Raw genomic sequence first — 17,884 nt, 5'->3', positions numbered from 1 at the left:
ACTGTTTGCGATAAAATTATAATGAGTGTATTTTGTCGATAGTAATATTAATCTATTACAGTATTATAATATTTTATACTATTAGTTCATTCAAAAGTGTTAATAAACTGTGAAATTTAGAGATTTATTTAAAAATGTAGAAAATTGTTTTTTTTTTTAAATGAAACTGGAAGCCTTTTAACGGCTCTTACTCATACGAAAATCATAGAGCTATCAAGTTAACCCCAAGTTTCGTTTTTTCTGCTGGCGTGGTCCTTAATTAAAGATGCGTGCGGTTTTAGAAATATTTACCGGCGGGTTTTAACTACCTATTCGTGGCCGGTATAATTGGCGGCAGCTCAAATCTCCGCGGTGATACGTAATTGGATCTAATTGCGAAGAAAATTTTCTTCGGGGTGGCGTTCCTGACTGATTTCCGTGGGATCCGACACGAAAACAATTCTCGGCGCTTCGTCGGAAGCATTCGGGAGAGAGGCGATCGTTACGACGATCGTATAAAAGCAGATGAAAAGGAAAAGTGGCGCCGTGGTATCCCGAAAAAAGAGTTACTAATGTCGGTCACGAACGCGGCACGAAATCTCCTCCAGCTGCTGTCTGTCTTTTAGGGACGTATCCACCCGCTCGTGAAATCTTCGGCTCCGAAATTAATAGCGGCTACATTTCTTGGGCAAAAGCGAGAGAATCATCTAGATCCGACACTTGGAATGATACCTGGAATTTTAGCCTGATACTCTTTTATTTATCTTGAGGTTTTATACTGATGACGAGGAAGTGTCACAGGAAATCTATTTAGGTATGGCAATCTTAGCAACGCAATTTTTGTATAAAAAATTATGCAAGTTAAGATATTGAGTGTATGTAATAAGAACATCTGGATAAGATTAATATATGACTATAATAATAGATGTCGAAAAATGAATTAGCGAGATTAAGAACAATTGGAATTACAGCTCGCTTTAGGAAACAAATATTAGGACAGTATTCCTCTGGTATTCTTATTGTTATTCTGAGTTTTTGGCAGATGAATGCCAACAAGCTTAATTAGAAATACGAGATGAGCGAGGGGTCGGCAGCGGGGGAATTTGGTGGAAGTTAGAATGCAGAGACATCTCCGGCAAAAGGAATTTATGGGAGACGACGGAGTTGTGCTTGTGCAGTTCTAATAAAATATATCGGCAATTAGTTCCCTAAATATTCTCACACCGAAACGTCGTGATGTATGGACTTGCGCGATCCTGCCTAAATTACTTCGAATCGTTCTTTTTCGAGAGGGTAGCGCGCAATTGCTGCTGTGGTTACAAATTATCGGAGAATCGACTACTATTCGATAAAATAAATTTTGTATTCAGAATGTGTCCATCTACTCTAAGACAATCGTAGAATAAAAAATTTCAAAATAAGACCGCGATCACCACTGTAATATTTTTTATCGCAATCTTTCGTGATAAATAATTTTCAAATTTTAATCTTTTTACAAACTACTTTCAACATTTATTTATGTTCTTATACATTTATTTCTGTAATTCTTACGACTATCTCCAGCGAATATTCTGATTGCTCGCGATTGAAATTTCAGTCAAATATTGTGCGAGATATCAACCATTCGAGATATCTCGGGACTTCGAGCTTAGCGGAATTCTGCGGAAGCACAACTCTCCGTACAACTCTCCGCTTGCAAGTTCAGCCGGATTTCTGTCTACGCTACGTGGTCGAGCTTCGTTAACTAAGGCGCTTCGAGAGCTAACTCATTTTTCTAATTACGTGGCCACTACTGTCGCGGAACTCAAGAGAGCAAAGGAACTTTCCTTGATAAACTTAGACGCCGGACGTGTCAGAGCGGACTCGGACTCGGGGTGCTCGTGTGCGTGCCGTGAGTGGAGGGAATGAAGGATAAATCGGGGGTGGGTACGGGTGGGTCGAGGGATAGGACCCTTTGGTAGATCAAAGCGCCCCCAAAGATCAATACGCGCTTCTGAGATGCAGGGGCTGCTATCGCAAACGAGAGAAGCGAGCGCTAGACCGAGAGAGACAGACGTTGTGTGCGTGCGCGATAGAGAGAGAGAGAGACGAAAAAAATACAGAAGAGCGATAGGTTGATTGAGGGCACGGGGCATTAGTGGTGCCTGTTTCCCTTGTCCCGCTCCGTCGCGCGCTCTTTTCTTATCCTATCTCTTTATAAACATGTCACGTATTTCTTTTCGACCGAACGGAAGCAAAGGGGCATAAATAGGCGCAATTAAGAGACCCGGCATTAAGAGCTGCGACTTTCGACTTAATTTCTTCGTTAGAGAAAAGGAGAGAGATGCGCGAGTGTCGACTGCCAAGATTGCCTCGGTGCGATTAACGTTTTTTCTCCTGAAATCTCAGAAAATTCAACCAATCGATTGTAATACGCGAAAGTACTGCACTTCTCTACGATACGCCATACCACGGGCGTCTATACTTTTCACGACACGCAGGCCATTACGTAATTCAGAACATGAAACGTTTTAAATCCCTTATATGCGGCTAATGGCTAAATTAAATTATAGCGAACCACTCGAACTGTACACGAACGGGACACGATCGCGATCTCCATAATTCGCTGATGAAATGTAAATTGTAATTTCAGGTAAAGTCCGCTTGTACAAATTAAGTAAATCGCATAGCGGCGTTAGAACGGCCCCCACCGTCTTCGTGACCGCACGGCCGTGGGTCATGCAAGACAGCGGCCAGATATTTGGTTAAATATTAATGACGTCGTTAAAACAACGCATTTGCGGTTCGTTAAACCGAAGGGGCGCGTATAACGGCAGCCCGTTAAGGGCCCCGTAATACGAGCTATTCGGTTAAAGCACCTACACGATATTAGAGGAGGGTACAAATGGCTGCTAGGAACCACGGCTTCTTTTACAGGACACACCGTGCACATGCAACGACGTAATAGAAAAGGTTCTAATTAATTAAGCGCGCGAGACCCGGCCCACCGGCCATCGCGTTTAATTTAAATTCGGCCCTAGAGTGATTTAATCTCGCGAAATTAAAAATTTCTACCTTCGAATATTTCTATAGAATTCGACTTACAATAAATATTTTCCCGATCTGAACAGAGAAAAACGAAGACTTTTAATAAAAATGCATTTTTTTTTAAAGATATTTAATATATCACTACTGCGTATTAAAATTACATTTAACCGTCTATATTATAGTATGCCATAAAACATTTTTCTTGTTATTTTTTTATCTATTTACATAATTTTTTATGACTAGACAATAGTATAACAAGTAGATAAGTATAATAACAGTTGTAGCAGATATACCCGTGACCTGAGATTTTTAACTCCGGAAGGAATCTTTTATTTGTTTTAGCCAAGAGGGATACAACATTATCGATTTTGCGAGGGACATACACCATCGTCAACAACTTTTCCGATTTGCATTTTCTCCTGTGCCCCTGAATGATCATAAATCCATCGAAACTCCCGCTTTCCGAGCCGCTGGTTCACGCGTGCATATCGTCTAAAGGCTAATCTCGAAACAGGGATCGCTATAGCAATTTGAATGTGGTTTAAGAATAATCTCAAGAATCAGTTTGGATTTAGGAATATGTAGGAAAAAAGCAGCGACAGATACATATTAATTGCTGTAAAATGTACATGTACTTGTTATTTACATACTGTTTACCATAAATTATTAATATTTAAGAGTTATAAATGCTCAAAATAAAAATTTTTTTTACGTACTTGTTATTTTGTTAATTCCTCTATTTTACACTAAAGCGATTAGTATGCAACCTAATAAGAAAAAAAGAAAAATTAATAATAACATTAAGTAATATCGTGTATTATAAGTTAGTACTGGTTTTTGTTTCTAAATCATAAACTTGTCAGCATTCAGCAGAAACTGAGTCTTGTATAGGCAATACTTCCGGTTCATTATTCGCGTTTCAACTTTATTACTCCTTGCATACCTCAATATTCTCACTTATCACGGACAAAACTTGCGATATAGATATGCAAATCTTTCTTCGCCGTGCCGATTGCGGAGCTGCCTGCTCGAAGCAAGGAAAAAAGTAAGGGTGGCAGTCACGATAAAGTCTACGGACGTAGAATGGATAGGTGATATTTTAAGGGTGGCCCCGTCCCGGGCTTGACCCCGCCGCAAGTTCCTTAGGTCTGTGGGTAAGTAAGTGGGTGGACTAGTTAGGACGGCAGTAGGGACGACGAGCATAAATTCTCCGTGCCAGACGAGGGATGACCGCGGTGCACGCGAGGTCCCACGATCCTCTTCATCCCCCCATCTACGGCTTTTCCTCGATTCTTATCCTCATCAGCCGCTTCTTTCGGCTGCTTCTCACGCACGCGTAGATCGCTGACGAAGGATCAAGATCGCGAAGGAAAGTGCTCGCGAATTTTATGCGCGTTGCTGAGAGAAAGAGAGAAGGAGGGAGAAAGATAGAGAAAGAACGCTTTTACGCCTATCGGCGAGATTGATCGCCAGGCCCTCATATAAATATATAGCACGCGCTCGCCCGTAATTTTCGCGCTAAATGAAAGCGGACGGCAATGTTTATCGTTTGGACTGATTTATTAGCGTACCGGTCAATTAGAATTGATATACTACGCAAGTTATTGTCTGTCGTTACGGCGGTGTGAAAGGTCTTACGTGCGCGCCCGTGCGGCTGCATTGCGTTCTGTGGTTAGAGGACGCGAGAGCTCTTTAAACAGCTTACGTCGCATCCGGTTTGATCTACTTCGATCGCTTATGGTTGACTGAAATTGACAAGAAAACAAAATAATCCATTTTACACACTCGTCTGCTTAACGTATATCCTTTTGTTTTTTAGACGTCAATGTACGCGACAATGTAGCGCTATGTGGAAAGGAAAGTTCTTGACAAACGGTCTGTGTAACAAATACACAACATTGTAACATAAGTTTACCATCCGGAAGTTGAGTCGTGCAACTTAACCCGGATGCAGTCCATGGCTTCAGTCGAGCAAACTATGATCGAGTATCCGTTCTCTCGAATCTTCGAAGGCCCGGGGAAACTCTCGCGGACGGAGGAATGTCCCGAAGGGATACTTCGGCACGCAGGGCCCGACGGAATGACAGGGTGTTAAAACGTCACCCGGTGGACATTCTCGACACATACCAATCGAGTCGGAAATACCGAGCGCGGGAGTTTGCCCGTTCTTGATGCGTGCTTCCGTCGGACATATCCCGGATTCCAAGACGCCCTCACGTCCCTCTCGGCACGTCACAGATTTTTCTCAAGCTTGTCTTACGAGCGAAGATCACGCGAGAACGTTTATAATCATTTTAGTAATAAGTTGCATAATTCTGGCCAATTTTTATTTCTTTCACAACTAACATAATAGTAAAATATCTATTTATCTTTACAATTATTAGTCAATCATAAGAAACGTGAAAAGTTTTCGCATTGCGTTTCAGAATACTTGTGAAATTAAGCTATAATCTGTAATAATTAATTTCCAGCTTGACGCAATTTATTATATATGCAAGTTATTTCAATAAAAATATTTTATTTTTCTCTTATCTTGCTATTTTTTAATTCTAACGTCTTTTACTTAAGCGTTTTTGTGTTAATATTAATTTATTTTAATCCTTTCCGTGTTTGGTCGCTTAATGAAAAATTAATCCATAACTCTCACAGAAAAAAAGAAAAGCAGAGAGCGACAAGAAGTACGGTTTGCAATTTGCCGACATTTAATAACTCGTGCTCGTTTTCGGCGAAATTATGTACTTCCCTCTGCTGAGAAGACAGGCTGATTGTCTTGACGGAAGAATCGCGGAACGCTGCGGAACGACGCGGACGCCGTGAACGCGAAGTCGGTGGTGTTGATCGATGGGCATACCCGTCAGTTGGCACCACTTTTAATTAAACCGCCCTCAAGATTAGCTCCCCTCTTCTTCTTGCCGCGGCTTCTTGTAATTGTTTTAAATCTCTCCCTACCGCCGGGACGGACGACGCTCCCTCGGCAGTTTAGTCCGGGAAAAAAAACCGCAGGCCGTCAGGGTGACAGATTCGGCGGCTCTGCTGACATTTATAAGGTCGTACAAAAGGGTTTCTACAGGGATTTCTTTGTTTGTCTTTTTAACGACGAACTCATTTAAGCATTTAAATACCCTTATCCTGACGACGTTCCGCGATAAAAATAATAGTTTTCAGCGCTTTTTATATTTGTCAAAAGTAATTTTTGCACATTTTGAAAAAATGCAAAGTGCATTAAAACTTTTTATTATAATGCAAGACATAATCGTTTAAATATTCTTCAATTCTACAGTAATTTTTTTACTGAATTAAAAAGCTGTTAAATAATTATTTTCATACTGTTGTTTGAAATAATAGTGATTATTATATACAATTAAGTATTACAGTAATCCATTTTGATATTTACTGATAATCACATAATTGATGCCAAAAGGGCTAAATGTTGGTGTATATTTCAACGAATTATCGATCGCGAGTAGAAAGCAAACAAGCAGATCGCGACCGTTCTCAGCGTGATTAGACGCTGGTTGAAACGGTCATGATTCATCGAGCGACCATGCAATTAAATCGGCCTGAAACTAAAAAATCCGTCACTTTTTCGCGACACCTGGTATTTACAAGGGATCACCTTACATATGGCAACTCTTTCTAGTCAAATAATAACCCATGGTCTACGTTCAAGGCTGATTTTTTTATGAAACGCGCCGTTTTCCTACTGTCAATCATTTTTTGAGTCACGCGAAACCGTTGCGCAATCTCAAACGCTTGTCGCAATGTTCGTTTTCGTGAGAAAGATCAGTACTAATAGATGTTAAAAGCATTCCATCAAATGAATCATCTGTGTCAATCTTTGTCAAAGTATGTTTCATCGATTACATTTGTTAAATAGACGTGCCAAGAATTTAAAAGATAATAAAATTTAGATAATAAAATTGTTTGAATACTGATTATCAGACAAAAAATATACGGCTTTTCCATCAGATATGAATGCATTCAATGAAAATTTATCGCGCGACACGTTACATCAGTATCGCATATATATTTTCGAAGAATAACTTTTCGATCAGCTGCGCTTCGTTGAATCAACGGTTTCATTGTGGATCGACGATGCGATTCTGACAATATTCATCGCGCCCGCTCGCCAGTTTCAATTTGACCGTACAGATGTTTCCCGAGACGCCGCTCGGTCTCGCAAGTTGGGATATCCGTCCATAGCTCTCGTCCGAGCGTTGTAACGGCGCTTGGAGTTACGGCCGTGGAGATGTATGGTAATTGTACGCGGCTAACTTACAGACTCGGAGTGGCCTGGGGGCTCAAAGTGCCTTCCGGTAGTATCACTGGCTCAACGTACACCTGCAGATACCAGAAGGGAACTCGCAAGGAAACCCGCCCGAGTTAACAGCATCCCCTCGTACCGCGCTGACCCCCCTGGGATAGATGCAGCCGACACCGAGAGACGTCGAGGAAAGTTCGATCGTCTGCCTTCGAGACGTTTCGGCACTGCTGTACACGCGTATTTCTCGAGAAGCATTCCTTTCCTCGCCTACCGCATTACGTTGCTCATACTAACAGTGGAAAATACGAGTACTCGTATATAATGTCAAGAAAGATGAAAAATATAAAATAGAATCAAATTACAAGCGATATAGAAGCAGCACTACTGTTAGTTAATGCTCTTGTATTTAAGATAGAGTTAATGCAGTTAACTCTGATTTAATCACAGTTCATTGTCTTTCCGAGAGAAGTCGTGAAAGAAACGCGAGTCAAAACTGATCGGCGCTATTTCGATATTCGCGACGGGCGCAAAAATAGACGGCGATTGAAAATCGAGGAATTATCTGTAGGACCTTTTCGAGCACTTTTGATCAAGAGACAGACGAGTTTAGCGACGGCAAAAAGGTCATCTCGCTAGAGAGATCAAAGAAAAGGCAGATAACGGGGTTTTCCGAACCACATATTCGTGGATCGAGTGCCGTTTATCAATACCCGCTGCGCGACGTTGCCCACATGGCGAACCGTATCTATTTCTGTTGGTACGAACTTGCGTAACCGAGGGGGGCTACCTGTCCTCTCATTCCGCCGTTCTGCGTATGCCACAAGTCGGTGAACAATAAACGGAGAGCAGTTCGTCGAGAATTCGGGAGAATTCAACCTCCCCCGCAGCAATTCGGTTGATTCGTCTCGCGGGATCGTGCCAGTTGCATGTGCAACGACTCGCGCCAAGTTCCCAGGACGGCACTTGCAAGACCCTTCGCTAATAGCTACGCTGCGAATTGTAACGGTTTACGTGGTTTATGCACGTCAAACCAAGGCTTTCGATACAACCGCCGCGGTTGGGCAACTTTGCCTTGCAATATTAATTAAACGGCTTTTGTACGAAAGAAAATAAGCTACATGTGCATCCTTATTGATACAATTAAATTCGTTATTGTTTAATGCGATGAAGAAAAATTATATTCCTTCAAAAAGATTTGCACAAAAATGTATATAGAGAGAATAAAATTTCTCTGTAATATTTATACATATAATACAACCGATAAATTGTATTCTAATCCTCCAAACCGAATGTTCTATTTTATCGATCAAAAAACATTTAATTAAAACTACTTAGAATTAAAAAAATAACGGATGTCTGATGTTAACGGTGAACTATTGATATACAACAATATACAACAGAAATAATTAATCGGTATGATAATCAATTTATTATATTTTTATTCCACGCACACACAAAGTATTTCTATTTATAGATATATGGATTTCTATTTTAGTGAGTTGATGTTCTATATTTTTGCGCGGCGTGTCTCATATTTATATATTTTTTCGTTCTTATTAATGAATTGCGTTTATCGATAGATACATTCAGGTTTCGAAATATGCATCGCAACTTTGGCAGCGTCGTTCGTTGAACTCGAAATTATACGCGTAAACAGGCATAGGTATACTCTTTATCGCGACAAAAATTGTTATTATTACCTTCGTAAATGCGCGCGATTATTTCCTCACAAATTTACCGTGAGGACGGCAATTTGACTCGATCCCGTCCGATATGTTATAATTTACGATCGCGGAAAAAATGCGTAACGGAGAAACGTCGCGGCGCGTCGGACGGAGAGATGCGATCGCGACGGGCGATAATAAATATTCCGCGGGCTTTTAGGGTCGAATCGACCGGCCGAGGACCGAGATTATACCACAGACGACAGGGCCGAAGCCGAGATAGTATCGGGACCTTATGCAAAAATCGCTAATTACCGTATCCCGCGATGAAAGCATGCGACAACGCGTTACGCTCGGGCGAGGCCGTCCGATCTCGCATCTCATGTAACTCCGTACGTACGAACGTACGAGAAGCGGCTAATTGCTGATCTATGATCGGTCTGCGAAACCTGCGGAGTTGGGCCGGGGCTAGGGAACCGATGTTATTTCGCCGATCATACGAGGCAGATAGCATTATATGTATCGAAACAATTTTACCCGCGCCGCTTTATCTCGCGCTTCTATCCCGCATACGGTACTCGACCTTGTCGACTATCGTCGTCGTCGTCGTCTTCGTCATCGTCGTTGTAGCGATGAGGTAATTCGCGGCGCACGCGCCCGGAAATATTAACCCGGCCGTTTTACTTTGTCATCTCCGGTTCATCCCGACTGTCAACGGGGCTGCATTATGAATGCGGGCCAATTTAAAATTCATTACAAGGTGCAGGGGTCTCCTCCCGCTCCCGGCACCCCCTTGCCTGTCACTTCTACCGGCTTTCACACCGCGCCTCCGCCTCGTGGAAGGGATAATTGTTCGTCACTGTAACGTTTCGAGAGCGCGCTCGAGCGTGCGAGTGCGACGGCGAGGGAGGACGCGAAGAAGAGAAAGAGAGTTAGATATGGCAGAGAGAGAGAGAGGAAACGAGAAAGTGGGGAGGGAGAGTCGAGAAACGCATTTATTATAGAGAAACAGAGAAGGTGTGAGAGATGGTGTACAAGCAGCAGCCAATCTCTCCCGCCGCCCTGCTTGTTTATTTAAATAATGCACAGAGGAAGGGTAGGAGGGAGGGGTTCAAGTCTAGAAATGGATGAACTACAAAGCCTCCGAAATCCGCTACGAGGAAAGTGGCACGCTCGCACTGAGCCGCTCTTGTGACAACGGAGAAAATCCACCTGCCACGTGCACGGAGCACCGCGGACTGCCACATTTCGGGGGGATATCTTCTCCGCTTCCGCTTTTTCAGCTTTCAAAAAGGATGGAGGGCATTGTCCCTGTGGACGCTCTTCCCGTTTACTAGGAAATTTAACTTTAGGCTTGTTTCTCGTAACCGTACTCTTTCACACTGTTTCCTACGTTCTAAATAAAAGAAGCGTGTATTCGGACTTTCTGTATAAATAATCTCAATGATAATGCTTTTCCAAGTGTTAATCGCCTTCTCTCTCAGTCATAGATTACTTTTATTTTATGTTTAACTATTCAATTAAGTCCTTTTCTCTTATTTGAAATTACGAATATTTACAATCTCCTCTCGCGTTAAAGCTTCAACGCCGACAAGCGGACTTTTTTCAGTGGCTAAATAAAAACGGTACCAGGCATTAGAGTGAGAAGATTCGGGGCGGGATTGGGGATGGGGGACGAATCAATCGCACTTCCTGTCTCGAAGGTAGCCTCTTCTTTATAAATGAGCGGGGCAAGGAGAGAAGGGGCGAGTTCGGAGGCTACAGTTCAGATATTCACCGGTTGATTACGGTCCCGACGGGGCCGGGGTTCGGCTCCGGTAGGGAAATCCCCGGGGGAGGACGCTAACTCGACAACTGACAAATTAGCCCGGCGCACCGACGACACTTGCAAAATAGGTCGACAAGAAGATGCCCCGTTTCAGTTTGAATTCGACGCCCGCCAGATGAGATTCGCGCAGCTAGTCGTCGAACTCAATTTTACTCGTCGACAGGGTGAACGATGCGCCGGCGGACACCGGTTATCGGTCACACGAGATTAACCCTAAGCTTCACGATGCGCAATAATTAATTGCCTCTTCAGCAAACGATCCAGATCGATCGAATAATAATCGGAATTGGATTTTTAGTGGATATTATATACGTTTATCTCATAATATTGTATTTTAGGTATTATCTATATACATATAATGTGATCTCCCAGACATCTATTACTACTGAGGGCACCTTCTTGAAATATTCAAACGCAATCGTGCTACTGGAAAATCGACGGAAATCAAAATTGACGTTTCTCCAGGGGCGGAGACGCGTTTGCGATTCTGCAGAGCAGTTCCTTCGGCGCGCGGACCCGTGGTTTTTTTCAAGTCCAGGAAATTCCTCGTTGGCGGCTAAGTGAATTGGAAATAAAAAAAAGAGAGTGCCGGGTCGGATAAATAACGTCCGTCGGCGATGTTCGCGCGGGATGATGTCGCGCCGGCAATACTTTTCACATCGCCTCGGCACGAGGTAGGGGGATTGTTATTCGTGCGGCGTAGTGCCTCGGTGTCGCTTTCACTAGAGTCGGTTACTGATAAACGAGCGGTTTCAACCCCACGCGTCGTCCCCTGAATGTAAACTCACCCTGCCCGACGCGCTTTAAGCTCTTAGCGCGGGTAAACGCCCGGTGTAAATCGTTTTCGAACGTAAACGATTGTCGACGACAGACCCGAAATTAATCGCCGTGATTCTGGCCGCTGAACGCCGAAAATGATTCTGCGAGCACATCTCGCGAAATAAAATCTGCATTACGATGTTGGCGACTAAATCGCAAGTGTAATTAAATATGCATTAAATGGAATTTAATATAATTACTCATCATTTCTACTCATTCTTCTATTATCTCTCACATTATATAATTATTATAAATCTAGGAAGATATGATGGCATATCGTTAGAAATTAGTAATTTGAGTGAATAAATCGATAATCTTGTCGTCACACAACTTTCTCTATTGTCACATTGTAAAATTACTCTATTTAGAATTATATATAATTTTAGATTGTAGTAAAAGAAAATTTGATTTCTTTAATTTACTAATAAAGCGCGAAGTTATCTTATCAGCGTGCAAGCGAAATTTCTATGGAGATGTATAAAAAATATGTATCATCCTATCTCATCGTCCAGGTCATTCTCCGGCAATCCCTAACAACATTCGTCTCCGGCAAAGTCGGGATTTACGAGCAGCGGCGGGCAAGACGTCGTACGCGACGAATCGCACGACAAAACCCAGTGGCGTGCTCCGTGTACGTGAGCGGCCGAAGATGGAACGTGATGTTCTCGCACGAGTCCCCCCGGGGAACGATGTCTCAAACGACCATGCGGGACCCAAAACGCACCTGTACCGAATTCCTACGCCGGGAAAAGTGCTGTCTCGTCGCCTGTACTTCCGACTGGACGAAATCTTTCCAATCGCGCACGTATAAAACGATAAGTTTGTCAAAGACAATTTATACAATTGGCATTGCGGTGCGACATCCGCTATTTGGCGCTGGGGACCCACGAATTTATGGCTGATGTGCCGTTGCGCCTCGATCACGTCCCCTTTTCGGCTATAACGCGCCTTAATTTCGTTCACTCGTGGAAAAATAAATATCGTTATTTCAGAGGACACGAAAGATTTCAGAAGCTCTTAAATTGATAGGATAAAAAAGCACCTAAAATATATTTATGTAGGTTAATAATTTAATTAAATTTTTTCGAGGTAACTCAATAGTTAACTGGTAGGGAGCTTAATCAAGTCATAATCGGAATGTATCGGTTGCATTGAAAACAATATATACGAGACCAAACATATACCCTTTATTCTTACCGTCCTTGTCTCGCTTGGATTGTGGCAGGCGATTGATATTCAGCCCAGCGGAGCCCTTGAATCCATGTAACAGCATCGGGGACATGTGTCAGCCAGGACGATTGGTAGTGAGGGTCGGAAATGGCTGTTTAAAATTGCATCGACGGCCTACCGTTAAGGGCACGTGCGCTTTTTAATGTCCCGACGAATGCTTACGATAATGTCCTTTAAGCTTTTATTAACGGTTATCAAGGTACGTGGCCCGAATGGTCATGGCTATTCTCACGCGACAACGCGAGCCCAACTTCGATCCTTTACCCGCGTAACGTTCTTGCCCGGAAGAGTCCTTTATCCCATTTTTTTCGAACGAAACTACTTACGCGCAAGAAGTTTGACATATTAATTGATTTTGGCAGCTCTACATTTTTTACGACAAATTAAATTAAATGAGAGAAGTGTTGGAATTAATAACTAAATAAATAATCGTAAAAATAATGACACTTTTTCATAGCTGCTTGATACCGAAAGTATGCGTGAGCGATTTTCCTGCTCATCTTTGATCCATTACGCCATTAAGAGTGTCGGAGGGTCTCGTGTCTCATGGGAAGAAAAGTTTTGCCAATAATTAATCGAAGTGTAGTTCTTGCTTTTGGTGAGTCAACTTGCCTCTATAGGGTTGTTAAAAATAATTAGGATTTATTGTTTAACACAAGTCAGTACTTTTTACTGCAGGTTGAGTGGTCAATTCAAGTTCGTTATAAATAAATTGCGATACAGCACTGATAACAAGAATAAAAACTATATAAAGAGAAAAAATATTATAATTTTTATTTATAAGTCTATCTATAGTGTTTCATTTGTAAACTATAAATTTATATATAAGTTTAACTTATAATAGTATAGCTATGATAATTTAAATTATGATGCTTTTATTTAAACTTGGTAGTTAGCAGTAATAAATCAAGGCAGTGTTGCCTCCACTCGCATTTTCGTTCAACAACAAACAAAATCGCATACGACAAATCATACGAGAAGATAGGCAAGCGGGCTCGGTAGAAGACAATCTGGCAAGCTTGTCAATAAGATCGTTTAGTAATCGCGGATCAAACAGATCTGGAAATATCTACCGTCAAAATTCAACCAGTATAATTTATATAGAAATATGTGCACGTTTTCTTCGAGGGGCGCGATGCTGGGACGACAATGCGATCCAGCCGATGTCGTACAAGGGTTGTTTAATTCTAAATCCCGAAGGAATTTATCTGCCGGTCAGTCACCCTATATGTCAATGCAATCAGGCATCGACCATTATAAATACATGCCGTGTCGCAAAACATTGTGCACTCAATCTTACGGATGATAATGACATTTATAATGCAGAGTTTCTATTTACGCAGCATCCGTCTTGTATACTGACGAGAAGATCGTTGGCAGACGAGATGGATTCCTCACTTGGTTGAAGGACATCTTTAATAAATCTGCAGGTGAGCCGCACGCTGATGTCATTTTTGGGAGAGAGGTTATTTTGGCCATTCACTGTTACGTAATGTATGTTATATAATATGCAAAAATTAAATCGTACGTGATATTACACACGTGTTTCTCATCAACTAATATTTTATTAAGACAATGATTCTATCACAATCAATCTATCACAAAAATAATGTAATTTTCTGTTTATTTTATGACAATTTAATGTTATTTTGTCATTATTCACATTATGATATAGATTTAGTATATATTTATACATGCATACATACACATATGTACTTATATATGTATTTTAACATATATTTCATATTTCCAATACAAAAACAATATAATAATGCATAAGCAAAATTAAAATTAAAATTAGAACAGAATACTAAAAGATATAGCACATTTGCTTTTGAGAAATTACAAAAGTCCTAAATTTTATCACGCAACATCAGATGACGTAAGTTGTAAGTCATGGATAAAATATCATGTTGCAGAAAATAAAAGCCACAAGGCTGACACTGTGATCGTCGATCGTGCAGCAACGACAACAACATTCAATCGGCCAGAAATAGCGGCTTCCATGCGGCCGGCAGACTCCACGGACAAGGTCGATGTCATTAATCAAAAACTGGCTAACTTCTACGCGGTGCGATCGATGACGAAGTTCAAGTATGGGAACATCCGCGCTGAGAAGCGTGACGCGGAGAACGACGAACGTGCGCACACGATTCTACAATCGCCGATCTACGTTGCGTCGCAGTCGAGTCGTTTTGCGGCTGAAAAAACTCCCGCGCGCGAGATAGACCCCGACTCTTCGCGGCGCGATCCCAGCAAGATGTATCGATCCGAGAGAAACGGCGGCGCGATCGAGTTTGCGGCGAGAGACGATCTCGACGTGGCCTCGCATTATCGTTGCTACACGAGCCCGAGACACTGTTATCGCCTGCCACCGCAGCGGACAAAACAGCCGCTGCTGGGATTGTGCGTCCCGAATAGATACATCAACATGCCGACGCGCGCGATCGTGGGTTTCGCTTCTAGGAACTCAAAGCCGCCCATCAAGGAGCCTAACGCGCCCGAAAAGCGCGAGAAGAAGGACGAGAAGAAAGACAGAAAGGAGAAGAAGAAGCCGGTAATACGTACGGACGGCGAATCCGTATCCGCCGATAGTAGCGAGAACCGAGCGAAGATGGTGGCGGACGATAACCCGAGGAGTGACCCCGACGCAGCGTTTCGTTACGAGTGGGGCGTGAAACTCGCTGAGGAACAACCGGCCGCCGAGGCGGCCGACGATAACGATAAGTTCGCCGAAAAGGGCCAGCGATACGTCACGAAGCGGCTTTGGGGTGTGAACCTGAAACAACCGAAGCCGGATATCGCTCCGCTGGCGACCGCGAGTTCTGGGCGAGGCGCGGAGAAGCCTCAAAACGCATCTTCGATCTTTGAGAGTGGCGATACCACGACGATACCCGACGGGGCAAAGAGTGGCGCTGGAACGGCGCCGAACGATTCAGCGGAGAAATCGGACGCGTTGAGCTTGAAAGGTACAACCGCGGAGTATCTCTCGACTTCGTCGAATCCGACCGGCTCGAGTGACGATCTGATTGCGACGCAACAAGATAGCGGTGATGCAGGCTTATATATGAGTTCTGAAGAGCTCCGAAAAGTCATGAGAACGTCGCCGAACATGCTGAAAGAGACGACAGCCGTCGATGATGAATTTAACATTCCGGAAGGAGCGGACGTGGACACCGAGATCACTGCCTGGCGAAATCTCATGATGAAATCAGTTCCGAAGGTTAGAGAGAATTATCTATCGGCCGATAACGTGGAGAACCTGGAAATGGTATCTATCCGTCCGGAAGCACCGCAGCCGAAATTGGATGTGCGAATTGTGAGGTCTATCGAGGACAACTTGAAGAACAAAGAAGTTGAGCAGTCGGACTCCGGATATATATCGTCGAAATCTACAGAGGTTAAACGAGTCGGATCTCCGCGAAAACCGGACAGTTACTCTATCGGCAGGAAACTGCACACAATGAGCACGCAGATTCATTATGCGCATCGACATACGAGTAGTATCATCCAACGACACGCTGAATTACCTTCGAGTAACTTTGCTTCTATCGATAGAACCAAGATGAAATGTCCAGGATTTGTGGAAGCCTTTTCTACGAATCCTGAAAATTCCATGCCAAAGAAGGTAATCGAGAAGGCATCGAATCAGCAGAGTAAACAACAGATGGATTCGAAAAACCAAATCGAAGAAAACTCGAACGATCCTAATTCGAATACTATATCAAACAGCGATCGATCTCTTTCGCTTGTGGAATCTCAAGCATCGTCGAGTAGTGATCAGGAGCAAGAGGACGCTGATTTCGCAAAGACGCTAGACGTTATCGAGGACAAAGAAATGGAAATTTCCATGAAGATGAATCAGCTGCAAAGTACTGGTCATAAAAAAAATGCTCATCACTCAGATTCTACCGTGTCTTCTGAATTTACGCAAAAGGATAAATCGCGTTATAAAGACGAGGATGTACAAGACGAAATAAAACATTACGAAGAGCCATACGCCAATTACGTAGACTTACATAACGAAGACGCTACGAATATCGATTTCAATAATCCATCAACTGACAGCGGTTCAATGAAATCAGATGCAATCAAATCTAAAAAAGATTCGAAAGATGATAATAACTCTACCTTCGACTCGAACGTAAAGGACGTAAATGATGATTCGAGCAAGGAATACATCATCGATGGCGATTATGTACGATTACCCGGCGATCCATATCCCTACAGTAAGGAAAACCTGGACAAATGGCGCGTGCTGCGTTCCGAGAATCTCGTCTACAAACCGTGGAAGCGGGGAACGTCCCGCTCCTCCAACTCTCCCAGCGTCGCGCGGTCAACCCTGAGGAACGCTAATGATGCGTACGCAAACGCCGCCGGGGAGCCGCGCGATTCTCACGCCAGTAACGCGGTAATGGAGACTTCAGGAAGCGGCGGCGATGGCGGCGCGAGCGCAAGAAAGAGGCTAGGACAGGTGAACGGGTTCCACGTGTCCTCTCGGGATCAGCGGGTGGTGTCTGATTGCTTGCGTGGCGACGCCGCGGACGCGCTGGGACTGCGGCAATGGACGGAAGCCTTTTCGCGCCTCGACGTCGTCGGCGAGAAGATAAACGAGGCGGCGCGAAGCGGCGACAACGCGCCGTTCCGCGCGCATTATGAGTAGTCCGCGACGGAATGAAAGTTCCGGTACGCGTGCATCTTCGCATAATTCAGTTCTCTCGATTAATTAGGACGGGTTTGTTGCCGCGACGTAACGAGCCAGGGTTCCGCGAGTTTCAATCTCAGATTGCGCACCCCATTTCCGTTTGCCTTTGATGCTCAAGTGTAAGTATGAATACAATAAATGCAAATATAAAATGATATTTTTTTCAATGGTTTATATCGTAATCTTTTATCGTCTCTTTCATATTCTCTTGATATTTTTAAAAAACTATAATGTTTATTATTGGTACATATACGTAAATGAGAAACAATGTGTAGACATAAAAAAAGTTTGAGAAAATTCACATATTGCAGAATCATAAATAAAACTTACATAAACCTAATTATGAATCAAACTCACGGGGATGATTT

The 17,884-nt window shown here is 43.0% G+C and overlaps 1 protein-coding gene across 1 annotated transcript; it reads left to right on the top strand.

The window, feature by feature from the left end:
* The first annotated feature begins 9,566 nt into the window (after positions 1 to 9,566).
* On the top strand, positions 9,567 to 17,621 carry LOC143905104 (uncharacterized). Its single transcript, XM_077420252.1, has 3 exons — positions 9,567 to 9,571; positions 14,138 to 14,241; positions 14,731 to 17,621. The coding sequence occupies exons 1-3, from the start codon at positions 9,567 to 9,569 to the stop codon at positions 17,472 to 17,474; spliced, it is 2,853 nt and encodes a 950-aa protein (XP_077276378.1). The 3' UTR covers positions 17,475 to 17,621.
* Positions 17,622 to 17,884: the final 263 nt, after the last annotated feature.

This window comes from Temnothorax americanus, unplaced genomic scaffold (assembly GCF_048541705.1).
Source record: "Temnothorax americanus isolate GAGA-0224 unplaced genomic scaffold, ASM4854170v1 Scaffold6, whole genome shotgun sequence".
Classification (NCBI taxonomy): Eukaryota; Metazoa; Arthropoda; class Insecta; order Hymenoptera; family Formicidae; genus Temnothorax; species Temnothorax americanus.
The sequence above is the reverse complement of the archived record's forward strand: the minus strand, read 5'-3'. Positions and strand labels throughout refer to the sequence as shown.

What these genes read in the sequence shown, in the direction of transcription:
- LOC143905104 (XM_077420252.1), top strand. An exon ending in CATCTTTAATAAATCTGCAG is followed by an intron (nt 14,242 to 14,730) that starts GTGAGCCGCACG and finishes ATCATGTTGCAG; the next exon opens with AAAATAAAAGCCACAAGGCT.